Source organism: Phyllostomus hastatus, unplaced genomic scaffold, assembly GCF_019186645.2.
Source record: "Phyllostomus hastatus isolate PE091 unplaced genomic scaffold, TTU_PhHast_1.1 phas_scaffold_182, whole genome shotgun sequence".
NCBI lineage: Eukaryota > Metazoa > Chordata > Mammalia > Chiroptera > Phyllostomidae > Phyllostomus > Phyllostomus hastatus.
Genome location: NW_025334013.1, coordinates 20,726,160 through 20,753,960, shown reverse-complemented (window position 1 = coordinate 20,753,960; position 27,801 = coordinate 20,726,160). Strand labels below are relative to the sequence as shown.

The following is a 27,801-nucleotide window of genomic DNA, read 5'->3' as shown; positions in this document are numbered from 1 at the left end:
CCTGACCTGCCCTCCGGCAGCGCCGAGCAGCAGAGGCCCACTCTGGGGGCGCGGTGCTTGCAGCGAGACCCTGTTCCCTTCCAAACCTGGGCCCCGCACACCACTCTGCCCTCTCCCATTAAGCAGCAGCCACAGCCAAGTTTTAATCATTTAATTAACACTTGAAACACACAGCTTCAGGGCAGAGTGAATGGCTTGTTTATATAGTCATTATCAAAGACTCAAAAATTTAAAGAAATATATATATACTTCTCTCTCTAACATTTTTGTGGAAATTAAAAATCAGAGGCTTTTGGTCTCTCCATTTGCACTAGATCAAGCTCATTTGCCCCAGAGGACAAAGAAGGGATGCTTCCAGATCCTCCCTTTGTCCTCTGTCCCACCCAGTGGGGAAATAAAAGATTCTAACTGAGGAAAAGGAGCTTGAGTAACATTTAGAGAAGGGAAGGCAAGAGGGACTTCGGGCTCCCTCCCACCCCCAGCAGCTCCAAGGCTGCTGCCAGGGCCCGGTTCCACGGAGGCACTGGCCCGGTCCTGGTTCCCAGGGGCTTGGATCAGGAGCTCTGAGCAGAGCGGTGCTTACTGACCATCTTCTTTCCCCCACTCGCGGGGCAGGCACAGCATGTCCCCAGCAGCAGCTCCCCATTACCAAAGGGCAAGGGAAGAACACTGGCTTACGGCTCCGGGAAGTAGTGAGAGGGCCAGGGTAGCCTCGGCTCTCGCACCACATCCCGCGGTCCCAGCCCTCATTCTGGGAAGAGGCCAATCTCCTTGGTGGAAGAGAAACAGCTAATGGGAAGGTTCCGTGCCAGGCTCAAGCCTGAGTCACTGTGCAGCCACAGGAGCCGGAAGGGAAGCCAGCTTACCTAGACAGGTGGCCCAGGCTGGACACAGTCACTAAAATTCCTGGAGGGCACATCAGTAGCAGAGACTGATTTCTTGGGGTCAGGAGGGGGGGCAACCACCAATCCTGCTCCCTTGGAGCATGGAGTGCCCGTCCCCCCACGACTATGGAAGAGCCCGGAACAGGGTGTACCTTCCATTTCTCACGCTTGTCACCCAGTGCCAGCTCCCCCCAGTGGAGTCACCTGTGCTGAAAGGCAGCTGCACAAAGGCCGTGAACAGAGGCAAGGGAAGAAAGGTCAGAGGAGGAAACCTGTGGGGCCAGCGCTGGGCCTGCCGCCCAGATAGGCCCTCCCTGTGGTAGGGTCCCCGCCACCCACCTCCTCAGTGCTTCTGTCCAGCTGAAAGGGACACAGCTTTGTCCCTCAAGAGCTCTGCCTGCCCACCCCCAACCTGATCAGATGAAACAAAGGACAACTGCCAAGTGACCCCCAAGATGGCTTCCCATACTGTTCTGCCCTCTAAGGACAGAGCCTGTGACCTCCTCCCCTCTCTTCCCCGCCCCGCCACGGGCCGAGCAGCCTCCCACTGCTGTCCCCTGCGTGAAGCACCTAGCGTAACCGGAAGGCAGGAGGGTGGTTGGTGGTAAGTTGAGGCACAGGAAGGCTAACCCTTGCTGCACCCTTTGTGCTTTGGAGTTCCACAGCCTCGCCTCCAGCCTGTGGGAATGCAACGACTTGCCCACCTCCGAGAACTGAGGAGCAAACTGGATGAGAGGGAAGGGATGGTCCCAGCCGTGGGCTGGCTGCCGGGGATTGACGCTGCCGCCATGTAAACAGGCCCTTGGAATGTGGCTTCATGGGCCCTGGAAGGTGGACATGCAGTCTCCTTTTGAAAGTGCTTTGATTCCAGACTACAGGGTGTGTGCATGATTTGGACATTAAAAAAAAGTGGAACCCAAGGGAGGTGTTCTCCCAACTCTGACCTCGGGGCCAGCAGGGGGCGCAGCCGCCCACTCCCACCAGCTACCTCCTTCAAGATGAGGCTAAGGCCAAGACTCAAGTGGCAGCCGCCGGAGGTGACTCCATTGGGGAAAAGGCATGAGAGCTGGATGAGTTGGAGGACAAGGTCAAGACCAGACTTGCATAAATATTGAAGGCCGTGGAGGTTAAGGCTGCAGGCATCCTCTCTACTAGGTTAGGTCTCTGCCACATCCTCTCATCCTTGGAACTGCTCAGGTCCCTGAGATTGTATTCCTGGGAGGGGTCAGCAGTGCCAGTGAGTTGCCTGGTGGTTAGACCAGCTCTTTCTGTGGGTCTGTGGGGGGAAAAAAAAGGAACACTCAGCAAAGGGCCTCCCCAGTTGGTTCTGGACACTAGAAGCCCAAGGCACACTCTTACCCCCTCAGCTCACTGACCGGGCTAGTGGCACATGAGACAATTCACAAACATTATCTCTGACACTGTGATGTAGGCACCAATGTCCCCACCCGGCAGTGAGGCGCTTGAGGCTAGGATGGTTAGACAAAATGGCGAAGCTGGAATTCAACCTCTACTTCTGACAACAAAGTCCCACACAAGTGGGATAACCAGGGAATGAAGGGGAAGGGTCTAGTCCAGGAACATGTACAGAGGGCCCACGGGACCCGTGGTAATGAACAACGGGGTGGAGACTGGGGGTGGGGGGCCGGGCACAGCAGAGCAACAGAGGAAAACTTGGGGCAACTGTAATTGAATAATAAAAACACACAATGTGTGTGGAAAATAAAAACCACCCCAAAAAACAAGCCCCACACGCCATGCTTCTTCCCAGTAGCTCAAGGGTGCCAGTCCGCCCTCCCCAGACATCCTGAGACCAGAACAGAAGGGCCAAGAGCAACCCCTAAGGCAAGACTCCGATGCCCAGCCCCATCACCAGCAACGGGGCCCACACACTGCCGCTGCCCACTGTACCTGAGCCAGGCCGATCCAGCCTCTCTTCTGCGCCCACCAGCCGCACGACACCTCCATTCTCCGCTGGCTCCCCCTTAGTCCTGCCCTCAGCATGAGGGAGCCCATTGGTCGGAGGAGCAGTGAGGGGCTCAGCCCGAGGAGAGCTGGGCGAGGTGGGTGGGGGCACCCCCGCAGAGGGTTTGCGGGCCACAGGTGGGGGAGCCTTCGGTGACTTCTTTGGGGTCTGCGGCGGTCGCTGCTCTGAGATGCTCCGAAGTTCAGCCACCAGGTTCCGCTGGAGGTCAGCCTGGTTCTCAGGGGACACAGGCCGCTCCAACTGCAGCTTCTTAGTGCCCTTGGAGAAGATGAAGCTGGCCATGGAGGCGGGGGACTGGGGAGACCGTGGCTCTCCCTCAGGTGGCCCATTGGGCTGGGCACTCCCAGGATCCTCTTTGGCAGCCAGACCGGAGGCCTTGAGTTGGATGGCAGCGTGCAGCCCTGGGGAGAAGGCAGGTGCGGGACTGGCCCGCCCCGACAGGGCCCTTCGCAGCGGCTTCTGGGGGGCCGATGGCCCTGACGCTGGAGTTGGAGCCGCTGCGGGAGCACCCACAGAACGCAGTCGAACCATCTGCAGGAGGGAGGGCGTGACCAGGGGGGAACCAGCCTCCTCTCTGGGAGCCCCATTGCCCTTGCTGCAGCCCACTGGTTCCTTCTGAGGAAGCTGGGCTACACGCCCGGTGACAGGACTGTCCGGGAGGGCTGGTGGAGCTGGCGGGTCTGGGGTGCCACGGGGCTGGCTCTGAGAAGAGGTGGTGGCTGCAGGCGCCGCAGCCAGGGAGCTGAGAGGAGCTGGAGGGTCTAAAAGGCCTGCAGGCTCGGGGCCAGCCACAGAGAAAAAGGCCTCCTCTGGTGGGGGGAAGTCAGCCATGGACAGGTCCTGCTCCTCGGGCACGGGAGGTGGGGGTGGGGGCCAGCTGGGATCTTGGAGGGGCTCCTCAGCAGTCTCTGGGGCAGATGGGGCCTCCTCAACCACCTCCACCTTCTTATTGGGTGGTGGGGGCGGGTGATAAGATGGGGGTGGGGAAGGTGGGGGTGACCGGTCTTTGGAGGCAGCAGGAGACTCCTGCGGTGGGGCCAGGGATGTCTTCTGGCTGGGATGGGACTCGGGGCTGGCATCCACGGTAGCAATGGGCCCAGGGGCCAGCGCGGGGGCAGCCAGAGCCGGGGCAGCTTGGTTAGAACTCTTGGGCCTGGAAGGAGGTGGGGAGAAGGGGGCCAGCACCTTGGGATGAGGAGGTATGACAAACCTGTCGCCAAGGGTGGTCGACATCTGCGGACCAGAACGGTCTGAGGGGGCTGGGTCAGAGAAGGAGGAACACAGCGAGGTCAGGGAGGAGGAGACAGAGGCCCCGGGAGACCGGAGGGAGGTGACACGCTCTGGTTTAGGGGGTTGGACCTTGCCTGGGGAAGAGGGTGCTCCTGCTAGACCCTTGGGAGGGAGGGTGGGGGTGCCACTTTGGCTCGAGTACCCACTGGAGGGTGAGAGTGTCCGTTCTGGAGAGCGTGGGAGGTGCCGGGAGCCACCTGGAGACAAGCCAGGCACCCAGCTGCCTGCTGCACTGGACGAACAAGGGGCTGCCCCTGTCCCTTCAGACCCACCGGTGGTGGGCGGACGAGGCAGCTGTGGCTGCTGCTTCCGCTCTGGCTTCGGAGGCAACCCCAAGGGCCCATCAGGGGCCGCTGAGCCCCGCTGTCGGAGTGAGTAGGTCCGGCGGGGAGGTGGCGGGGGCCGCTTCAGCTTACGTAGGGACACGCTCCGGCTGGACAACTGCCCGCTGCTCCGAATACTGGCAGTGTCCGAGGCCTCAGCAGTGCTGCCCCCACTGGGAGAGCCCCTCCCGCTGCCCCCCTGGGGCGGTGGTGCCACACTACTGCTAGCTACAGAGCCCTCTGGCTGGCCCTCAGAGCCACCCTTAGAGGACAGGGTAGAGCCGTCGGACACGATGGTGTCGGAGGACTGCGAGTGGCTCCAGGTGTCACTGGAGGAGGACGGGTGGCGGCTGCGGGGCTGCGGGCTGGAGGCCGAGGAGAAGCGGCTCAGCGAGCGGACGGAGGCCGGGCTGGCCGAGAGCAGGCTGCAGCGGCTCAGTGTGCGCAGGCTGCAGCGGCCCAGGGCCACCACGTCCACTGTGGGTGGCAGGACAGCGTGTGGGATCAGTTTTGACAAGTAGGTGGCCTGGGGTGAGATGGACATGGCCGGGCTCAGAGGCTCAGGAGGCCCTGCCCCTCCTGTCAACCCCGGCACTGCTAGGGACATCGGCCGGGTTATTGGTGGGGGCTGCGCCCCCGTGGACCGGCCAACAAAGGCGTCATCCCGATAGACGCGGTCGATGTGGCGCTGCAGCATGGCTTCCGCCTTGGACCCAGCCTCCGCCTCTGCCTCCAGCGCCGGCAGGGACACCCGGACCCCTGCTCCTGAGGCCAGACCTGCCGGGCGGCCATCCACGGTGGGGATCCGTACAGAGTCCCGCGGACCAGGCGGCCGAGGAGTGCGTGGTGCTTCGCGCTCACTCCGCAAGCCTGGAATGGACAGGACGGACTCGGGAGTCAGCAGATGGGGGGGGGGGGGGCCCAGGGCTCCCCGCCCACCACCGCTGCCCCTCTCAGCCCAGGGCTCACCGAGTTCCTTCTGCACGTGCTGCGGCAGGCCCAGCACCGTGCTCCGCCGTTCCCGCCGCCGCCGCCCTGACTTCCCTGACGATTTGGCGAATGAGTCGTGGGGTCGAAAGGTGGAGCCTGGGGGCCAGCACAGGGGGGAGACACTATGAGAGCAGGCCTCGGGACATTCTGGAGAATATCAATAACTCCCCAAAAAAAGGTTTTCATAGGCAAGCAGGCGTGGGCAAAGCTAGGCTAGACAAAGCCAGGCGCTCCTTTCCTATAAGACTTCTGGAAGGCTTTCCCATTTACTAGGTCGATAATGATAATTTCCATTTAGCGAACACCCATTATGTGTTAGCATGCTAACCACTTGGTATTCGTTCCAATAACATAAGTGCTCTTGTCTTCATTTTTGTAGAACATCAAACAGAAGCTCAGAGAGGTTAAAAGTTGGCCCAAGGTTACACAGCTAGTAAGTAGGAGTATCAGGCTCAAACCTAACCTTTAACTGCCCGCCCTGCTCTGCAGTTAACAGGAATCCTGGCCGTCCAGGAACACACAGGTACTCTGTTTCCTAAATTCACTGAATCAGAGTCTGGAGAAACGCTAGATGAGGAGGAAAGCGGGACGCAAGCTACAGGTGCTGGGACCCAGATGGTGCCTGCCCACCAGCCCTCCACCCCGCTCAAGAATCCCGGCAGGTGGGCAGACACCTTTGCGCTGGATCATCTCGGAGCGGATGGAGAGCGCGTCCTCTGCCGTGGAGCTCTCAGCCATGTAGGACGTGGTCTGGCTGCAGAAGGAGATGCTGTCTTCATCCGGCCCTGTCCTGGAGGACTATTGAGGGGAAAAGGAGATCAGGCCCTGGCCTCAGACCGGGACCACCCCCAGAGGCCTGGATGGGGCTTCCTGTTGCCTCTACAGGGATCCCCGTTGGACTGTCGGGCTCAGATTGCCCCCAGCACCACCCTGCACTGAGCAGACACTTCACGGTACAGGAAGGAGACAGATCCAAAAGGGTCCAGAGAGACACACTTGCCAGAAACCAAGAAGGAGGGAAAAGGAGAGTCAGAATGAGTGGCGGGGGCGGGGGGGGGGGGGGGGGCGGCGGTGCTCACCTGGAGGCTCTGGGTATCTCCACGGTCCCAGCCACCCTTGTTGAGTTTCTGTTTCTCTGGAAGACACAGAAAGGTGTGTTGGGCTGGGCCTCTCACCTCGGGAGCTAGAGGAGCGCTGCACGGCACGGGAAGGCTACCTTGCTGCTGCAGGGAACGGAGCCCCTCCTGGGCCTGCGTGTGCAGCTCTTCCAGGTGAGGCAGCCGCCCACTGGGGAAGAAGACATTGTCCTGGTGCTCGTCCGCCGCAGACCCGGGCCCCTGGCCGGGCCCCACACTCAGACGCTTGTCACTCTCAGCCTTGGCTGAGCCTAGAGGGACGCGAGAGGACGAGAAGTGAGGCCCGAAGGACAAGGGCACTCGCAGCCTCCAGGCCGCGCACGGCCCCTGCACATACATGCAATGCCCACTCGGCCAACCTGTACACACAGCCCCAGGGACATACACGAACTACATCCCCAAGCACACACAGATCTGAGTACCCACACCACACAAAAGGCCCCATACAGGACACCACACCGCGGGCCCACAAACCCACCACATATGCACACAACACTCACGGGCCTCATTATGTACACAGACAAAGCACCCAAGTATAAACACATCTGTGTGTACACACTGCACATGAGGGGCCTCAACAGAACGCACGCAGCTCCCACGCATACACACAACACCCATGGTTCCCGTTCCATACATACACAAACAATACCAAGCACACACACACACAACTGTGTACCCACACATCACTCAGGGCCCCATGCAAGATACCACGTACCCATACAGCCCCCAGCAAACACTTTCTCTGATCTCTAGACCCCAAGCTCCACTTTACAGGAAAAAAAACGAAACAAAACAACACCCACCCTTTTCTCATAGGCACCTTGGCCAGAGTCCAGACAGAAGAGACCATGGGACACTAGGAAGAGGTGGGGGCTAGCAGGGGTCAGAACCAGACTACCAAGCAATAGTGGGGAGGAGGGACAAAGCAGGGATATGGCCTCTTGGGCCCCCTACTCACCCATGTGGCTATCCTTTAGTAGAAGAATAAGCAAGGTGGGGGAGAAAAGGGACACAGGCCCCTACACCCCCCAGAAAGGAAGCTCCAGACTCTCTTGGGAGAACAGTCCCAGGTGTTCCCCTGTCCTGCAGCCACCTCCCCCCCCCCCCCACACACACACACAGAGGAGCCAGGGATCCATTACAAATGCTCCTGTTACAGGCCCCGCCCATTGGGAAGTTGGTCATCTAATCCTGGGAATGGGGGACTGTGTCAGCACTTTGCAGCCCCAGCCCCCCTTTAAATGGAACCCACAACACAAGCAAAATAGCTGGGAGGGTCATGTGACCTTGGCAGTGCCTTGTAGAGGAGCAAGAACAAAACAAGCCCTTTAAAGGGACACGCCCACAGGCCAGGGTCTTCCGTGGCCCTCCCCTCCTTCCCCAGCCCAGGGAATCCGCAGGGGTCCCACAAAGTCAGAGCTAGGAGGTCTCTCCGTGGTCCTTTTGCCTAATCCCAACCTCTATTTTAAAGATCGGGGAAAAGGCTCAAGGAGGAAAGGAATTGCCTAAGGTCACCCAACAAATTGGAGTCAAACTCCACCACAGGACTAAATTCCAAGTTCCCAGAGGGAATTCCTGGGTCACACGCAAACTGGGGACCCTCTGGCGTCCGTGCCTTAATCCAGGCCTGAGAGCCCAGTTCCTGGGAGAAGTGGCCATCCGACCCGCCCTCCAAACCTGCACCCCGGGGGGCCTCTAAACAGACCTCCACTGATCATGCTCCCCAACTTCCAGCGGAACTGCTTTCCCCTCGACTCTGCTCCCCATTATTTCTTCCTCCCAGACACACTGCCCCGGGAGGGGGTGCCCTTTCTCTCCAAACGGAGGTTGGGAAGTACCCAGTCAAGTGTGGGTACTCCTTGGAGGCAGCCTCGCCCCAGGGCTGCAGGCTTCAAGGTCAGTGACACCTGGATCCATCCTCCCAAACACAAGCTGGGCCAGACAAAGGGAGCGGCACAGCAGCTGGACAAAGGCGTGGCAGCGAACAGGGGAGCATGGCCTGGTTACTGGACCCCATCCCCCATCCATTACCCTTCTCCAGCCTTTATCACCCAATTCTACATCAGGGTCGGCAAATGGAGGTGTCGGGGATCCCTATTCTCCCCCAACCCAGCCCCATCAACTCACCCTTCTTCTTAAAGAGCCCGAGGAGCGCGGGAAGGTGGCGGCCCAGAAATACCACCATGACGGCGGGCGCTACTCGGACCGTCACTATCCCGACCTCTCCAGAATGCCAGGAGAGGCGACGCCTTCCCCACAACCCGGCACTAAGGGATGCAGTTGGATGCGGTCCACCAGCCGGCCGCCAGCCCAGCTGCGCTGCGCTGCGCTGCGCTGCGCTGCGCAGACCCGGGCAGGGAGGGGGGAAGGGCTGCTCCCCAGGTCCTCCTCCCACCTTGGCCACTGGCCCCGCCCCTCTACCGACCCCGCCCCTCTACCGACCCCGCCCCTCAAGTGAAGTGCAGGGGCAGGAACCCTCTCTGGCTCAGAGAAAGTGGTGGCCAGGGCCTGTGGGTGATTGGCTCTGATGGACACTATGACTGGGAGGGCTGAAGATACTGAATTCCAAGGCCAGACCTCGAAAAGGCCAAGTCCTTTTCTAAAGGGTCAGGAGCCAAAGCTAAGGCAGGGCTCCCAGCTGCCAGATGGTAGGTGGAAGAGCCACTGGACTAGGCTTGGCATGGTGCCCACCCCAGGCCCTCCTGGCTGGTGAGGGTAACTCCCTGGAGAGGGAGTTCTGAACGTGGAGCAGCCAGAACACCTGTGGGGATGGCCCCTGAGCCGATGGCCAAACCATCAACAGAAAGGCCCCTGGAAAGGCAGAGGTGGCGCCAGCCCAGGACACAGCAGTGGGAAGCCAGGGAGCTGCCCAGAGTGGTAACCCCCGTGTGTATGTTCAGCCCCACACTTTCCAAAGGATGTCCTCCCCACTGAGGTAATGTGACAGCAGCAGCCCAGAGAAGCACTGTGAGCTCCCTGCGGTCACAGAGCAGAGACAGGCTGTCAGTGCAGACCTCCTGCTCCTCCAGGCCAGGATTCTCCCCACTGGCCTGACTGTGACCCAGGGGCTCTGCTGGATCACCAGGCAGGGAGAAGAGAATGAGCCAAGAAACAGCTCCCAGGTGAGGGCAGGAGGGGAGCTCGGGTCCAGGTTCACATCCAGCTCCACCACACACAGGTCATGCTTTCATATAGAAACAGAGCCAGTAACCCCTCTTTACGAGACTATTATATCCATTCATTCGATCAGCAAATACTTCTTAAGCTGGTCCTAGGGGCTGTATCTAATGGAAAACTTTCTCCTGTTCACCCGTAAATATCCCTAGTGACTACATCAGCGCCCAGGAATACTGTGAGCTCAGTAAATATCTGATGAATACATGAATGAGATAAACAACGTTTTAGATAGGAAGACTCCAGAGCTGTGACGGGAAGAGGGTGCCTTCAGGGGACATCAAGGAAAGCCTCCCCAAGGAAAGAACGCCGGAACCGAGACCTGAAGAATGAGGAGTCAGCCAGCAGAAGCACGGAGCCTCCTAGATGGGGGCATCGGCAAGTGTGAAGGCCTTAAGGCGGGAGTGGTAGGTTTTCCAGAACACAGGCCAGTGGGGCTGGAACACGGTGAGCCAGGGAGAGAATGGTGGGAGGTAGGGGGCGAGGGCAGGAGCCAGATCTGGTAGGGCCCCACAGGTCTTGGCAGAGCCTGAATTTCCCCCAGGAGGTTGGTCAGTAAAAACAAAGGTTTGCCTAAGTAATGACCGTGTGGAAAAGAGATCCCCCTAGCAGTTCCGAAAGGTGTAACGAAGACTGTGGAAGAGAAAGCCTGTGAACTATAAAGTGCCACCACTGCCCCGCCGAACCGGCCTGCGGACATCCGTCTCAGCACCCTTCTCTCCAAGTCCCTAGGGATCTAAGACTTCCCAATGGCTCTCACGCTTCAAGACCCCTCTGCAGGCCCTTTCCCCCTTTGCCGCCCCCTCCAGAGACCAGTCAAGCAGATGGCGGAGCCCCTGCTCCCTGGAAAACAAACTTCTGTGGAGCTGGATAGTGTACATCCACAAATCACTGAAATCTAAACAATTCTAAGAAATTGGCATGTTAATCCCCATTTTACAGATGAGGAAATGGAGGCCAGAGAGCGCAAGCATTATCAAGCTGGTAAATGGCGGAGGGGCAGCTTCTGCACTCAGAACAACTCGACTCCGAAAGCCATCCTCCGTCCACCGTGTCAGCTACAGACCTGACCTCCCCGCCGCAAAAGGGCTGAGGGATCCCATCCCCATAAATTTGAGGTTTCTTCTATTTCTCTCTCTCTTTCTCTCTCTAAGATTTTATTTACTAAAGAGAGATGGGAAGGGAGGGAGAACAAAAGGAAGAGAAACACTGATGTGAGAGAGAAACATCGATAAATTAGTCGCCTCTTGTACGTGCCCTGACCAGGGACCAAATCCACAACCCAGGCATTCGCCCTGACCAGGAATCGAACTGGCACCAACCAACGGAGCCACACCAGTCAAGGCAATTCACATTTTCTTGACCACGTACTTTTTCCTCTTCCCTCGCTCTTAGGCCAGGCCCATCCACCCCTCTTATGAGTCCCACTCAAGCAGAAAAGAGCAGTAGACTAACACTTGCCGGGTGATTAATTCGTGCCAGGCACCGCGCCAGGGGCTGGTGGAAGGCAAACAGCCTCTGCCCTCATGGATCTTACAGCAACAGCCCTTCGAGGCAGGCACTCAAAGACACTCTCCGGGTAACTGCTCATTGGCCTGTGAGGCTCAGAGAGCTAGGTGACTTCCCAAGCTCTGACCGGCCCCAAAACTGGAGCCTTGAACCGTGCAGGGTACTGTTATCCTCGGCTTCCCCCTAACCAGGCAAACAAAGGGCTGAGCTCCTACTAAGTCAGGAATAGGAACGCATCAGTTCCTCAAGGTCTCCAGCACACAGCTGAGAGTCAGGGCCACAGCTGCAAATTCCCAGCCAGATCCAAGGCTCTCACTCTTGATAACGCCTGGTTGCCCCAGCAACACCCCTGCCTTCTCCCACCCGCAGCTTAGCCAGAGCCTGAGGCCTCTCGGAGACACCCCAGATACAGGTCTACACATCTGTGGCTTGCTGAGGGAGGGGCTCAGCAACCCAAATCTCAGATGGAGGGCAGGTACCACACAAAGTAATCCAGGCCCTAACTGAAGAAAAAGAAAGAAAGGAAGATATCCAGGCCTAGAGAACGGAAGGACCCTTGCCAAGGGCACACTTAAGAGTCTGAGTTCCAGGATCTTCTGCTCCAGGAGTCCAGAGGTGCAGCCTAAGCCTTCCCTTCTCCTCTACCTGCTTGAAGGAACAGGCTTCTGGATCTGAGAAGACACCTTACTTCTGGACACGCCCCCCCCCCCACACACACACACACAAGGCACACCAGGAAGCACACATGCAAGTTCACGAGCCTAGGTCTGGTCCACCAGCAGAGGTAGGCACACACCTCCAAAAAGTCCACTGTGCCCAATCCCACAGGTGACTGCTCTCAGGACCACATCCACAAAGCACAGCTAAGCCCCCCAGTCCACATCCCCTTCACGCATGAGCTGGACTGTAGACTCACACAGGGCCCTGCCAGGTGGCGGTGTGCACGTGAAGGTAGGTGCACGTACCTACCACTCTGGGGCTTTCCTGAGCCTGGAGACAGGGTAAAATGGGGGGGGGGGGGAAGCCCCAGCCCCCAAGGCCATGCGCATGCGTCTGCAGTGTCTTGGCAACATCCTCCATGGGTGAGGCCTCAACCTGCCCTATTCCAGAGCAAGGGGCGGGGGTGGGGGTGGTGGCGGCGCACCCACAGCCAGGCAGGCCTGACTCAGAGGACAGGAATGAGGGGGGCGGGCACAACTGCCCAGGTGGCCTCTCTCAGGAACTGGAACCCTCCAGGCCTGACCTTGTCCCCCCTCCACACCCCCCTCCACGTTCTGAGTGTGCCGCTGGGCAGCCCAGGAGCCAGGACTCAGGGTGTCCGGAAGCTGTAGGTCTCAACCCCTGGTTGGACCAGTGCAAAAACCAAAGCCCGAGGGGGCTGGGGCTGACCCACAGGGACAGGACTCAGAGGATATGGGTTCATTCTTTCAGAGGCCAGACGAAGAGAATTGAATGCAACAAACACTTTCAGGTGGAGACACTTTCACACTTCTCAAAACACTTTCTCTTCTAGTCTTATACACACCTAACAAGAAACCTGAAGGGTGCCTGTGACACTCCCTTTTTACAAAGGAACAAGAGGAGACACCAGAGAAAGTGACTTGCTCAAGGTCACCCAACCAGGAAGTGGCCCAGCCCACGGTCAAGCCAGGGTCTCACTCCAAAGACCGTAGCAGTCCTAAGTCTGAAGGAGTTAAGGGGTGGGGGGCCGCAGCCTGGGTCCTTGCCCAAAGAAGGGAGGCTCTGCACCCCACCTCTGTAGAAGGGGAATCCCCCTCCTTCCTTCCCTCAGTGGGAAGCCCCACCCAGCGGAGGCAGAGCTGACAGGCCGGTTCTAAGATAAATATTAGGGGGCAGGGAGTGCCCCGGACAGGGAGGAGAGGATCCCATCCCAGAGGTGCCTAGGGGAACGGCAGTAATGCAGGGAGGAATTAGCTACAATAATATTAATAAATGTCATAATGAGTTTCCGGGTCAGTGTCTGCTCCCAACAATGATATAATAATCTCTTTCAGTAAGGGAGCAATTTTGACTTTCCAAAGCCCGTTCCTTTGTTCCTTCAAGGCACGATTATCCTCCTATAAATGCCAGAGAGGCCAATATCAGCCACCATGAAGCCAGGGGAGGAAAAGGCTGGGAGTCAAAGGTCTGGACTCCAGGCCTTGGACAAATGAACCAGTCTCTCTGGGCCTCAGTCTCCTCATCTGTAAAGTGGGACTAACCCATTTCATAGACTGCCCGGGAAAGTTAATGCCTCTGAGTGTGGGGTAGGTAAGGGGCCCGCTAGGGCCTCACAACACAAAGATAATAAACTCGCAGTTACAGATTGCCAATTCATTGAGACACACATGGTCTCACTAAATCCCTGTCATCATACAGAGGCACTCCCCAAGGGTCAGTGACTTGCCCAAGGTCACACAGCCGGTAATGGCAGAGGCAAGATGTGAGCCCTCTGACTGGCTGAAAAATCACGTTCTCACACCACCAGAGGCTTCCTCTCCCACCCACTTCCAGAGCTCTCTTTAAATCTCAAGTGGACTTAAGGACCATTAAGATAAGGTTTGATAAGGGACACTTAACATAAGCTCCCTACCAGGTCCCCAGTGCCTTAGCCCCATCTGACGGCCCTGCCCCCTGTTTGGGAGGGAAGGGAATTTGAGCCCAGACCAGATATCCCCCTTGCCCTGGGAGTCAGGAGTCCTAGGTTTGAACTCTCACCGCCCCTCAGCTGCAGCGTGATCCTGGGCCAGGCTCTGGACTTTCCAGGGCCTCCTTTTTTCAGCTGTGAGGTAGGATGGTTGGAAAAATGCTTTCTCAAGAGCCTGCAGTGTGTATGACTTTGCTCCTAGAAGGAAGGCAGTGGTCCCTCTGAGTCAGAGCCTGGGGCAGCAAGGGAGCTCAGCTTATCTCAGATCCCGCAGACCCAAGGGGGAATCCCAGGGCTCCTACACGCAAGTTCAGACATACAGTTGGTCACAAGTCTCCCCGCAGGAAAGGGGAGGAGACAGGGAGAAGCTGGGTGGAGGCGTGGGGGTCAGGAGGAACAAGCCATCTCCTAGCTGAGGGACCTACCAAAGACCCCTGATGCCCCCAGTCCAGCGGCAGGGATGAAAAGAACTTCAGGTGGTCTAATCCCACCAAAGACTTAGCCCTTCCCTCAGTCTCATCTGCAAGATGGGGATGATAAACCCTACCAAGAGGAGGGCCATGCGGAAACCTGACAGGACAATGCACAGGACAAGGAGGCCAGTGGGAGTTGGGGGAAGTTCCCCGGGCTCCCAACTCCACTCCTCCAACAATCCCCCCAGCTGTCCAGGACCAAGCACCCTGCTGTCCAAGGAGGTGAGTAAAGTCTTGGGCCCCCAAATCCCAGCAGGTTACAGAGTCTTTCCAGCAGTGAGGAGGCCTCGCTCCTCCACCCTCGCTCACTCTTCCCCAGGGTCCAAGGGCCTTTGATCCATGGGAGCTATCCTTCCTGGAACCCCTCCCACTTTCCACCTGCTCCCTCTCTGAGCCCTAGGGGATTCCACGCTTAGTCCTGAACTCCCTCCCCTCCCTCACAGCGCTCCCTCCACTTGTGTTCCTCAGAGTCCAAACTCCCCAGGGCCTCGGGCTTTCTGGGCCTAGAGGACTCACAGGCCCCTCAATCATAAGAGGAAACCCGTCTATCGCTAAACACGTTGAAGATACAGCTTTAGAATCTGACAGCTTGGGTCTGAACCAGGATTCAGCCACCTCCGTGCTGAGTGGCCCTGGGAAAAGTGACTTCACTGCTCTCAGATCCAGCTTCCTCATCCGTAAAGTGAGAAGAGTAACAGCTTCTAGCTTATAAACTTCCTCATCTGTAAAGTGGGGAGAATAACAGCTTTTAGCTCGAGGACAAACACATTGATGTAAACGCTTAGCATAGTCTCGTTTTTATCTTCGAGTTATTATTTCTGCTGCAACCCCCTAGCCGAGCAGCCCTCTCTGGCCCTCACTCCCCACATCTGATTACTCTCAGGTGCTAGCGCTCCTGTCACCTCCTCTGCAGTGTCCCTGCCGCTGCCACTCCTCTCCATTCCCACAGCCCCCACCCTGTCCCTAACCCTCACCTCATCACCTCTCCCCTGGATTACTGCAACAGCTCTGACTGCTCTCTCTAGCTTCCACTCTTACCACCCCACCCGCCAACCTGTCCTGCCTTGTACTTGCCCGCACACAGAGCCATCTTCCTCACACACGACTTTCGTAGGCTCCTCCCTTACTCAAACACCTTCACTGGCTCCCTATGGCCTGTAGACTCCAGCCCTCTCTGCTTGCCTTGCCTTCTCTCTCTTCCTTCATCCTCTCACAGACTAATCAAATGGATAAATACTCACGTCCCAGTCCCATACCTGGGCCTGAAACAGCAGAGGCTTAGGCCAGGGGGGCCTCAGAATCCTCAGCACAAGTGAAACCAAACAGACTGAAGTTTGCACTCACAATGGAACTTCTCCCAGGCACAAGAAAAGGGCCTCAACTACTTTTCTCTCCACCCTCCACGCTCAGTCTCAACTCCATGCCTTCGCTCACAACCATACCCCAGAAAAGAAATGTATCTCATTTAATCCACAATTCAGCACTCATTCCAACCCTGCAGTTACTTCAAAGACCAAATTAAATCCATCTCCCTAGTTTTCGAAAACTGACCCCAACCCAAAAGCTTTCTGATATGTGGCCTAGAATACTCCCCAGCCCCCACGCTTACTTCTCTGTTGCCTTGACATCACGTTGGTTTTGGAGGAACACCTTGAAGCCTGGTTGACCCGAGTTACCGCGGGAACTGGAAGAGTAGGCTGCTAGAAGCCCCTGGCCTCTTCCTTCAGGGCCAGAGGGCAGCAAACTGTAAACACAGCCCTCTTAATCTCTCTCCCCACCACAAATGGTCACAAGTCTGGACCTACAGTTGGTTCTCAGGAAACTATCAGTTTAGAGTGGCCATGAAATGGCAGATGAAGAGCCTCCGCCCCACCCACTCCATGCAGATCCCAAGAGGAGAGACAGGTGGGCAGAGCCTGGATTTCAGTAGTGCTGGGACAGGGAGTGTACTGGAAAGTCCTGGAGGCTCTCATCAACCCACCTGCTGAGGAATCCTCAGGGAGCCTATCAGAACTTAACCCTTTTCCTACTGTTATTTTGATTATCATAATTAGTCTTTAAACCACAGCAAGCAAATGACCTTGGACAAGTCCATCTTCTCTAGACCTCAGTCTCTTTATCCATGAAATGGCTAGCCACACTGTAAGGGTCCAGAGAAGTCACCTAAGCTAAGCCCGGCTAGACACCGCCACAGGAGCCAGGTAGGTCCAGAGAAGTAAGAGCAATCTGCTCAAGGTCACCAGAGCCCATACCACAGTCACACTGAGAACCCAGACCCCCAAATTCCTGGCCCAGGCTCTTTTCATGGCCCCCTGCATGGACAGATGAGATCATCAGGTTCAGTTCAGAACCTCTAAGAATGTGGGCCATCCTGGGAAATTATGGGCGGATTTTCCCACCACAGGTCTCCCCACCCCACCCTTGGGGGTTTCTCATTCCCAGTGGGGATTCTCTCACTCCCAAAGACCAGATACCCACCTCTGTTGGAAAACCCTTACCTTCCTGGATGATTGGGGGGACAGTGAATCCACTGTTCTGCCCCTACCCCATCTCTAGATTCACCAAGTGGGGGAACTAGGCACCCTCAACAGCTCCTCCTCTAGCACCCCATGGGACTCTGAGGGATACCCTGACCTGCCGCACCCTGTGGGGGAACCCAGGAATCCCACCTCCCAGCTCTGGGGTGGGAGGCCTTCCCCATTCTTCCCTCCTCCCCCCAACTTGGACGCTGGAATGTGACCCGAGGAGGGATCCCGCAGCACGCTGGGAAAGGCTGTGTTCCAGCTCGGTGGCTGCACTGAAAGGGGGGAGATGCGGCAGTGACCACAGGGACCGCGGGTGGGGGCAGGGGGACCGAAAGGCTGCGGTGGTGCAAGTGGGGGTGGGGAGGGAGCCCAAAGAACCAGTCCGACTCCTGATTACGCCAGATGGATGTGGCCCTGAGCCTCCAGCCCCTGGTTTCCTGCTTCTCCCCTTCACCTTTGTCTCCCCTCCCTCCAGCAAACTTTCAGTCTGTTGGGGGCTAAAGCCTGGAAAACAAGAGCGTGTATGTGTGTATGTCACGCAAGTGCCTTAGGGTCTGTCTTTAATCCTGAGTGTGAGTTTGGCTGGTTGTGCTGTTCTGAACCTGTGTGTACATCTGTGTCCCTACATGTTGGGTAACTGTAGTTACATGACTGTGTGTGTACGACTGTGGGTCTGATTCTGTGCGTGTGATGTAGTTCTGTGGCTATGTAAATCGTACACATAGATATACGTGTCTGTCTCAGGATCTGTGCTTCCTACAGCGATGGTGTGGGTGTAAACGTGTATGAGATTTTATGTCTGCACGTCCATACATCTGAGTGGGTGTTGTGTGTGTGTGTCTAAATTGTGAACATGTACATGTGCCTGTCCGTGGGGATTCGTGTGTGCATGTGTTTCTGTGTGCATGTTAACAATCGGGTTTATATGCGGGGAATACCCGGCCCCCCGCACTCACACCCGCCAAGCCCCGGGAGGGGGCAGCAGCGCTGGCGGCTGCAGCAGCAGAGAGACCCTCCTCCCTGCCTGCCCCGCCCCCACCCCGGCCCCTACCTGCCGGCCGCTTCGCCAACCGCCCGAACCGCCAGAAGCTGCGGGCCCGGGGGCCGCTGGGGGCCTTCCTCTTGTGGTGTGAGTTGCCCATGGTGGTCACGGAGCCAGCACAGGAAACCTAGCACAGCTCAACCAGCCGGGCCGCCGGGCCCGCAGCCCCGGGAGGCAGGCAGAGAGACGCGCGCGGGCGGCCACCGCAGGCGCCCCCAGCCCCAGCTCAGCCACGCCCCCAGGCTCTGTGGCCAATGGCCGGACCAGGGGCGGGGCAGGCGGAGGGGTGGGGCCTGGACCGCCCCATAGGCTCCGCCCCCCAGGACCTGGGAGACCAGCTGAGCCACCCCGCCCAGAGAGCTCTGGGAAAGGCATGGCCTGTCCAGGTGAGGCAGGCAGGTAGCTGACTCTCCCAGCCCAGAGGCCGCCATTCTGAGGACTGCAGTGGAATGGAGATAACTAGGAACCGAGCTCCAGAAAGGAGGGGTCTAGAACCCTCCTGCTGCAAAGGTCCAACAAACATCACAGATGTCTGTATGTACAAACGTATTGATCTGACTGTAGTTCTGTAGTAATGCTGTTCAAAATAATAGTAGTACCCTTTTACAATAGTGTGTACTATGTGCCAGGCACTGTGTAACTGCTTTCATGCATTACTTCATTTCATCCACAAAACAATTATGTAAGGTAAGTACTTTTATCATTCCCATTTTACAGATGAGGAAATTGAGGTTCCATGAAGTCAACTGACTAGTCCAGAGTCAAACAACATTAAGCTACAGAGCTAGGACTCGAACCCAGACTGACTCCAATGCCCACTCTCCGTGCCACCACTCCTCCAGTTTATGCCTCTGCATGACCTTGAAGAAGAGCATAGTAATGGGGAATTTGTAACTGTGTGCTTGAACATGGCTGTGTAGTTGTGTACCTGTGTACATACCTGTTACCCTGAACATATAGTTTCCTCTCTATGTATTCATCTGTATGTGGCTATTTGCCTATATCAATATAATTTAGCCTGTTTCCAAATGTTTAGATGTGTACTTTTGTGTCTCTGCCTATGTAATTGTGACTGTCTCTCTCAAGGTGGCTGGAATCATGGGGTTTATGTATTTGAGTAGGTAACAGCCTGCCTGTGTACATGTCAGTGTAAATATGTTCATGAACTGTATGGTTGCAGGTGCCTCTGTGTATTGGTATGACTGTGCAAGTATGTTTACTGTGTGCCCATATCTACATTTGTGTGGGCGTGTAAGTTTAAGTAATGGAAAGTATAGTAGGTATACATATGTGAAACTATCCTTATCTCCCCTTATACAAGTCTTTCTTTTTCAACCCCAGGCCAAGCTATCACCTCTTCTGAAAGCCTTCCAGGCTGTCACGCTGCCCCTCCCCTCTGTGTCCTCACAAGCACCCTTGTGCCCTGGGACCTTCCCAGAGCCCCACAGCCAGGGAAACGCCTCTCCTTTACCATCACTCTGCCCTGTCTCCAACTAGGGACAGCATGGTGCAGCGGAGGGAACACTGGGCTGGGAGTCCAGAGCCCTCAGTTCTAATCCCAAATGGCTCATCCTTTCTGCCACCTGGGCAAGCCCAGCCAGTACACCACGCTACCTCTTATGACCAGGTTCCAGAACGCCCTATCCCTTCTCTGCAAAATGAGAAAATCAAAGATGTTCTCCCCACCTCCCTTGATGCTCATGTCTTGTTAAGAGTCTGAGGCTGATAACGGTGCAGTCTCTGCGGGGCTGTGTTTTATTCACCCATTCAGAAAATACTCGTTGAACATTCACTGTATAGCAACCTGTGTGCACAGGACTCCCTACTGGGCACAGAGAAGAGGGTCCTGATGTCTTAGCTGGAAGAGACCTCAGAGATCTGCTAGCCCAATTCCATTAACTTACAGATGGGGAAACTGAGTCCCATAAGGGGAAAGGTAGTATGGGGGAGCATTAACTGAGTGGGGGCAGATGCTCAAAGAGCCTTGAAGGATGCCTGTGGAGCAGGTGCCGTGGCTTTCACAGCAGGCCGTGCAGGAGCTGCCCACACCCACCAGTTCAGCCTCCTCTCCAACCGCACCCCTCTCATTCTCAGAACTCCAGCTACACAGAGCTGCTTGCCACTCACCAGGACACACCTCCAGGCCTTCACATATCTTTCTCTTCCACCTTTGCCTGGAAGGTTCCTCATTATCCTCAAGGCCCTGCTCCACCATCTACTCCTCCATGTAGTTTTCCTTGCATGCTCTCCTCCCCCAGCTCAGTGCTCTGTGCTCCTACAGGCATTAGAGCTGCCCACTGATATAAACCTGATTGTAGCTCAGGACTCCCCAGCACTTGTCTCAACCAGAAAACAAGTCCCTCAAGGGCAGTGATGGTCTCACTTCTCTTAGTAACTCCAGGCTCAGTCTAGTGTCTGGAACACATAAGTGTGCCATATGTGTTGAACAGAAACTGGTGGAGGTGGAGATGGTGGGGCTTGCATACTGGTGGAGGTGGTGATGATGGCAATTAAGTACTGGTGAAGGTGAGGAGGTACGAGCAGAAGAGTCCAGGGTACTCTCCCAGCCTTACATTCTTTCACAACAAAGGCTGCGCTTGCTCCATAGCCAAGAGCATGGGAGGAAGTAGGTGGTGTGGAAGGAGTGTGCACCAGCACTCCTGGCAGCACAACACTCAGCCTGAGTGCCCTGTGACCCTCTTGGAGAATGGTGGGGAAGACCTCCCCCCATGAAAGACCTGGAGGAGAGGGTGCCCTAAGCAGACGGGAGCCCCTGCTTGGAGCAGACCCCACCAGCAGCCTCCTGGGAATCACTTTGCTAGAAGATTTGGGGTTTAAACCTCTTTGCAAGCTACCTCCCATCCATACCAAGCACAGAGCCAGGCACCTTGTGAGTGGAGCTGACAGTCTTTAAGGAACGGGCCCCAAGGACAGTGGACATAAGAGCATTGAGTGCAGTGGAATGTAATAAATAGGGAGATGGACAGTGATTTTCTCCTCCTGCCCAAGGAATGTGTCCCCACCTGCTTCCTCCCCCAAGTGAGCCAAAAGGCTGGAGGTGGCCATGGGGTCTGTGGCTGGAAGGGAGAGGTGTGCATACCTGCCCTCCCCACCCATCACGTTCACCGTGGCCCGCATAATAGACAACACCTCCTCTCATTAGTCTTTGGCAGCATACGACAGGCCAGGAGCAGCTGAGACAGCTTTTAGGGTTTGGGGAGAGGGGGATTTCCAAGGGGCAGGTAGGTGGGTGAGAGGAGGCTCAGTGTAGATTTTTCTAGCCACAGGATTTAACCAACCCAGTTGGGCAAACCTTGCTGGCAGCCTTGATTCAGGGGCAGGAGAGGAAGAGAATAATACCCAGCCTGCCCCCCACCGAGGGGATTTCCGGGAGAAAGCTGGGATGGGTGCCATGGATGCAGATTCAGGGCCTCCACAGGGAGGGAGAGGCAGCTGGCACCGCCCGGCCCCAGACAGAGAGGGGATGGCGGCCTTCTTGGCCTCAGCTTCCTGCTCCTCGTATCCCACCCCTGCTGGAGGCGCCTCTCTGGGGCAGGATCTTCCACATGAAGTCTGACACAGGAGTGGGAAAGCTGAGGCGAGCCTGGCAGGTGCGGGCCCCTTTTGAACCTCTAATGCTGGCTGGCTCTGTGACCCTGACCTCTCGGCCTCGGCTTTCCACCAGCATGTGCCATGAGGGCTCCCTGTGACATCTCGGGCCATCAGTTCTAAGCGTCTAGGATCTGGAGATGCTCAAACACTGGGGGCCCATATCAGATCACCCACCTGTCACCCAAAGCCACTTAGTGCCAGGCCCTGTGCTGGGCAGAAAGAAAAAGACAGTCACTGCAACTCCTGCCCTCAGGGTGATCAGAACAGTGAGGTACGGTGACTTCTGCACCCCACAGGGCCCAAACCGCCAGCTGGTCCCATCCCCGGCAGGGGCCCCACCTGATTCCAGTGTTGCAAACCCCTCAACCCCAGCTTCTCCTCATCCTTTCATTGTAGTTCCCGCATCACCTCCTCAGGGAAGCCATCCCCAGTCTCCCCCTGGGGTCTCCATGCTCCCTCTTTTATCACATTATTTGACCCTTCATTGCCTCCCTGACCTTGGTTCCTGGCCCCCTCAGATTGTGAGGTTCATGAGGACTGGGACCTTGTCTCTCACTCATCCCCCCCAAGACAGTGGCTTATAGTAGGTACTTATACCTAATATTAAATACTGAATAAGTATTTGTGAAATACACTAGTGGGGCTGCCTCTCCTGTCTGGACCCAAGGCAGACAATGCGCATCCCTTCACAGGGGCCCGCAGGAAATAAATCCAGACTCCTCTGTGGAAGTCACTGCCCCCCTGAGTGACACGCGGGCCCCTTCCTGCACAGGGAGACGGGGCATTATTAGACTGTACTCTCCTCCCCCACCTTCCTGTGATATCTAGGCCCCTGGGTCTCCATGACTTGTCCACAACCAAAGGGAGGCTCTGCTCTTCTGGGTGTAGTTCCCACCCCTCTGTCCCCAGCCCCTGCCAGCTTGCTCCTTCAGCCCATTCTCAAAGCCACAGAATGCTAGAACTAAAAGGGATCTCAGAGACCAGAAAACCCTGTCTTTGTCAGGACAGGGCATGGCTGGCCCAGAGTGGGGCAGGACTTGCCCAGGTCATACAGCGGAGCAGACCGCAACCCAGGAGTCTCTCCACAACCCCACGCCAAGGGCAGTTCTCCCTGAGTGCGTGGCCCGAGTTCCTCTGGTTAAATCCGCTGGTCCTGGCAGGATGGCCCCTGAATTCTCACTGTGGGTATAGGAGCCACCCACACGCCCTCCCCCCAGCCACTGCCCATTCCCCAAGAGAAACCTTCGGAGGGCTACAGACTCTTTTCCCCAAAGCTGGTCCTAAGATGCTACAACAGTTATTCCCCTACAGAGTCAGAAACACATGCAACCTCATATTGATTTGTTAGGAGAGTGTAGCATCTGGTAGCAGACTGAGTGCTCCTGTCACTGCCACGCTGTGAACATCAGTTTCATGAAGTTGGGGACCTTGCCTGTCGTGGCCCCAGTATTCACATTACCCCGAACAGTGCTGAACACTACATAGTGAAGAACGTGCCTTTTTCAGATGAATGAAGCTGAGTGATCTTGACCAACTTACTTTCCCCTTTGGGCCTATTTCCTCACCTACAAATGGTAATCAATGCCTGTCTCCCAGGCTGTTTTGAGGACAGGGAAAACACTCACGAAGGTGCCTAGTCAGGGCCTGGCACAAAGAACCTTCGTGTTACTTCTCTTCAAATCAGCCAGCTCCCTGTCCTTCTTCCATGCCCTGCTCACCTCCTCCTGAAAGCCTCTCCTGATTCTTGGGCTCCAGGCCTGGCATCTGGCCCAGGAACACTTCCTCCCCACACACATTTATCTAGAGACCAAGTGACATTTCTGGAAAATATGGATCCCTGCTTGTTTGCCTTTTCTTCTGCCTGCACCCTCCCATTGGACAAACGTAAGACTCCACCTCCTGTGGGTTCTCAATAACCATCACCACCCCCAGTATGCGAGGTGGAACCAAGTGAGCTGTTTTCCAAACACACATCAGGGTGAACTTAGCCCATACCAAGAACCTGCTACTGTCTGGCTCATGTTCTACAGTCCAAAGCACTTAGTCTGTTATCTAATTTGATCCCTGAAACAGCCCTGTAAAGCCAGGATTTAATGTCTCTGTTTTACAGATAAGGAAACTGAGGCTTGGAGGGGTTAGTAACCTGCCGGTGTCTTGGTGTCTTGTGGCCTGAGGGGTGCAGACCAAGACAGCAGAGTTATCCAATCAGCCCCAGAACCCATCCTTTCAGACTGGGTCCTTAAATCACAGGTAATTAAACCTAAAAATACACTAATAGCAGTCCCTTGCATTTCTACGGTGACTTCACTTTCGTGTAATTTTCACATCCTCTCTTGTGAGAATCTTGGAGAGACAGAAAAGTTATAGATCCATCAAGGCAACGTCCCTTCTCTTTCCAGAGATAGGAATGGACTCGGTGAGGCCGCAGAGAAGTTGCTTGCCCAGTGTCATGGGGCCTACTGTAAGCCGCTGGGCCAGAACTGGAACTCTCATTTGCCCGACTCTTCCCACTCTATCAAGAGAAGTTCTATCACTTCTCTCTGGGCCTTTCCCATCTGTAAAATGGGTTGGTTGGGAAGACCTTTATGCCTTACCCACTAGTCCCTGTCTTTAGGAGCATTATGTAAACAGTACCAGTTTGGGAGGCAGATGATTTAAGTTCAAATCCCAGTTTCAGTGAGAAATTTTTCAACCTTTTTCATCTCATGGCACACATAAACTAATTACTAAAATTCTGTGGCACATCAGCCCTGGCTGGTGTGGTTCAGTGGATTGAGCACAGGCCTGTGAATCAAAAGGTTGCTGGTTCCATTCCCAGCCAGGGCACATGTCTGGGTTGTGGGCCAGTCCCCAGTAGGGGGCGCGTGAGAGGCAACCACACATCGATGTTTCTCTCTCTCTCCTTCCTTTCCCTCCTCTCTGAGTAAATAAAAAAAATTCTGTGGCACATCAGAAAATATATTTTTTGCTTATCTGACAAAGAAAAAAAGGTATAATTGTGATTCAGTCACACCAGAAAGCTATTGCTGTATTGGCTGTTGTCATTTTTTTATTTTGCAACCTAAGGGAAAAGAGGTCAGTGCCCCTGACTAAACAGTCAGGTATTGCATGTTTTTAAAATTCTTGCAACACACCGGTTGAAAATCACTGGTTTGGGCAAATCACTCCCTCCCTGTCCCTGAGCCTCAATTTCTTCATCTACAAATGGGTTCAAATGAGATCATGGATGTGGGGCTCCTGGCACAGTCAGAATAATCAATAAATGTCAGGCGTCCGCTCTTGTCTTTGTAAGTCTGTGCAGGGCAGTGCAGGGTGCGGGGGGGAAGCAGAGGGATTCCGGAAGACGGGCGCTCAAAGTTCTATGTCTAAGGACTCAACCTTCCCATCTCACAGTGGGGACCCAGGTTAGATGAGGCGGACCTGCATCTCTGGGTCTTTGGTTCAGAGAATGGGGTAGGCGACACGACGGCCTTCCCGGCAAAAGCCGACCTCCCAGAAACTTTCTGTGTACCTCTCCTTCCCATCGCCCCCAATTCTCATTTGAACATTTTCCCCCAGAAAGAGTTAAACCTTCTTTGGGCTTCCCCTTCCGGACCAGGTGCCAGTGGAGATTAGGGAGATCGGATTTATTTCTCTTAATAAACAGAAAAGAAGTAGAGCCAGGCAGGTGACAAGGAAACGACCGAATAATAGGAGGCTGGAGCAAAAGGGAGCAGGACTTGCTCCAGTTGTACCCGGGGCCACCCCCAGCCCTGAGGAAACAACGGCCGGGGCAGGGTGGGTGTTTCCTACACGTGGGCTCCATCGGGCTGACCTGCTGCCTGGAAAGCCTGGTGCTACCTAATACCAACACACAAGGCAAGGGGAGGCCTGACCACTGACCCAATGACCTCTAACCCAGGCTGTTGGAGCAGGGACCCATGGGTGGGCTTTCCCAGCCTCTGCCTCCAGGCTGGTCCATTGCTGCGGGGCGCACCACTAGCCTCCGGTCTCCAATCCTGACGGTCTCACTGCAAGCCATCCTGTTGCAGTTCTGACCCAGAGCCTCCTGAGTGAAACAGGGACACTTCAGATGGAATCCCAGCGGGGCAGCCCTGGGCAAACCCCAGGTCCTGTTGGGACTGCAGAGCCCTGGGAAACACCTCTCACCAAATCCTCCCTCAGAACCTCACCCGCCATCCCAGCCCCAGCACGCTGACTTCCATTTGTGGCGCACCAGCAGGGCAGCAGGGCTCTTATCCAAAAGGAAGATCAGGTCGGACGCCATCACACAAGAGACTTTTCACCCTCTTCCTGATCCCTGAAGTGTTCCTTTAATTCTCCTCCAGAGGAGATGGCTGAAGGACACGGGGAGGGTAAACACAGGCAGAATGGGATGGGCCGAACACGTTGCCATTTCCTCACCTCCGGTGCAGCAGCAGAAGCAAAGCAAAGGTAGGTAGACTTCAGAGCATGGCAAGCCCCAAGGGAGCCCCACCCTCTTGCAGAGACTCCTGCCCTCCCCCTAAATGAGACACAAAAACAGAGGGAGAAATGAGGGAACAGCCAAGCAAGTGGCCAAAGGAGAAGTGACCCCAGCAGGGATGGGCCAAGTCAGCCTCCCCTTTGGGCTGCCTATCCACAGGCCAGAGGGAGCCCAGAGGCAGGGAATTAGCGATTGTATTTTAAGCGCCCACCCCAGCCCAGATACAGCCTCTCAACTGACTTGGGACTCAGTTTCCCCCATCTGTAAGCACACGTCCAACACAGGCATGTTTCTAACAGGGATGGCGGAAGGAGTGAAAGGGAGGGGTGGATGGTTCCCATGGGTGAGCTCACCACCCCAGGAGGTGGATGTTTGCGGTCTGGCCCAGGTGAGTGGTGAGAGCGACCAGATGGGAAAAGCTAACACTGTCAGATTTTTTTAAGTCTTTGTTTGGATGGATGGATTGATTGATAGATTGATTTGAGAGAGAGGAGGGAGGAAGGGAGAGAAAGAGAGAGAAACACTGATTTATTGTTCCACTTATTTTTGCATTCATTGTTTGCTTCTTATGTGTGCCCTGACCAGAGGTCGAACCCACAACCTTGGCGTATGGGGACAAAGCTCTAACCAACTGAGCAACCCTGCTAGGCAACACTGTTAGCTTTTAAAAAACTAAAGCATATGGGTCTGGCAACCCAGATCCACCTAGCCAGCTGAAACATCTTTTGAAAGCAGATGACCTGCCAGACGCAGAGGGACCCCCTCAACACCACCACCAAAGCCACAGGGCCACTAGCCTCTCCCATTGGCCCCAGGCCAAGTTCAATCTCTGACCCCCTGACTCAGCAGAGGGCAGAATCTGGATGAGCCTAGGGGATGGGGATTGCTTTACCGTCCCAAGAGCCAGGCTGCCAGCACTTCCTGCTTAGGCCAGGGATCCCAGATCTAGCCGAGGGGCCCCCCTTCCTTAATGTCGAGTGTAGACTGAGTGTAGGAAAAGCTGAGGGTCGGGGGAGAATGGGGTTGCTTGGGCTGAGCCCGGGGCCCTTCCACCTCCCCAGCACCAACGCCTAGCCTCACCCGCCTCCAACAGCCGCGGACCCCCAGCGGAGCCACCCTGGCCGAAACCTGGGCACCGCCCAGCGCGCAGCCCAGGTGCCGGGCGCCTTACCTCGGCCTTTGCCCTTGGCCCTCCTAGCCTTGTCGTCCGCCTTCTTGGCCCGGGGGGTGGCCGGTTCGGCGCTCTCAGCCCCCGCCGCCTTCTTCTTGCGCCGCTTGCCCCGCAGCCAGTTGAAGGCGCGGCGGAAGCCGGACGTGCCCGAGCGGGACTTCTTCTTGCGCGGGGGGTCTCCCGGGCCCCCAGGATCATCCGCCGCAGGTGCGGCGGGGGGCGCGCGGGCCGCCATGGCGCAGCGGGCGGACCAGGCGGCGGGGTCAGGCCCCCTGCGGCGGGGCGCCCATGCGTGGGTCGCGCGGCCGGCTACCGCGGGAGACGCGCCCCGAGAAAAGTTTGGGCGGCGGAGGCCGAGCAAGCTAGGAGCTAGCGGCAGGAGGGGCCGACCGGCAGCGGGCGGGGCGCGGGGGACGCCCGGAGGGACGGAGCCCGGAGAGGGAGCGGCCGCGGAGTGGGAGCGGCGCTGCCTGCTGCCCCTCCCCGCCGCCCCGGCCTGGGCGCTGCGGGGCTGGAGGAGGGCGAGGTTCGGGGCCGAGACACAGCGGCCCAGAGTCCCCGGAGTCGCGCGGA

General features: G+C 56.4%; 1 protein-coding gene across 3 annotated transcripts; it reads right to left on the bottom strand.

The window, feature by feature from the left end:
• Positions 1-136: 136 nt before the first annotated feature.
• KIAA1522 (KIAA1522 ortholog) lies at positions 137-27,801 on the bottom strand. 3 transcript variants are annotated; one of them, XM_045859055.1, is made up of 7 exons: positions 27,229-27,801; positions 6,691-6,861; positions 6,554-6,609; positions 6,149-6,272; positions 5,454-5,570; positions 2,796-5,354; positions 137-2,160 (listed from the first exon to the last, which is right to left on the bottom strand). In XM_045859055.1, exons 1-7 carry the CDS (start codon positions 27,461-27,463, stop codon positions 2,138-2,140), a joined length of 3,285 nt encoding a protein of 1,094 aa, XP_045715011.1. In that variant the 5' UTR covers positions 27,464-27,801; the 3' UTR covers positions 137-2,137. The 3 variants fall into 3 exon arrangements, with proteins under 3 accessions (XP_045715011.1, XP_045715012.1, XP_045715013.1); XM_045859056.1 differs by lacking the exon at positions 27,229-27,801 and adding an exon at positions 17,990-18,187; XM_045859057.1 differs by lacking the exon at positions 27,229-27,801 and adding an exon at positions 8,738-8,855.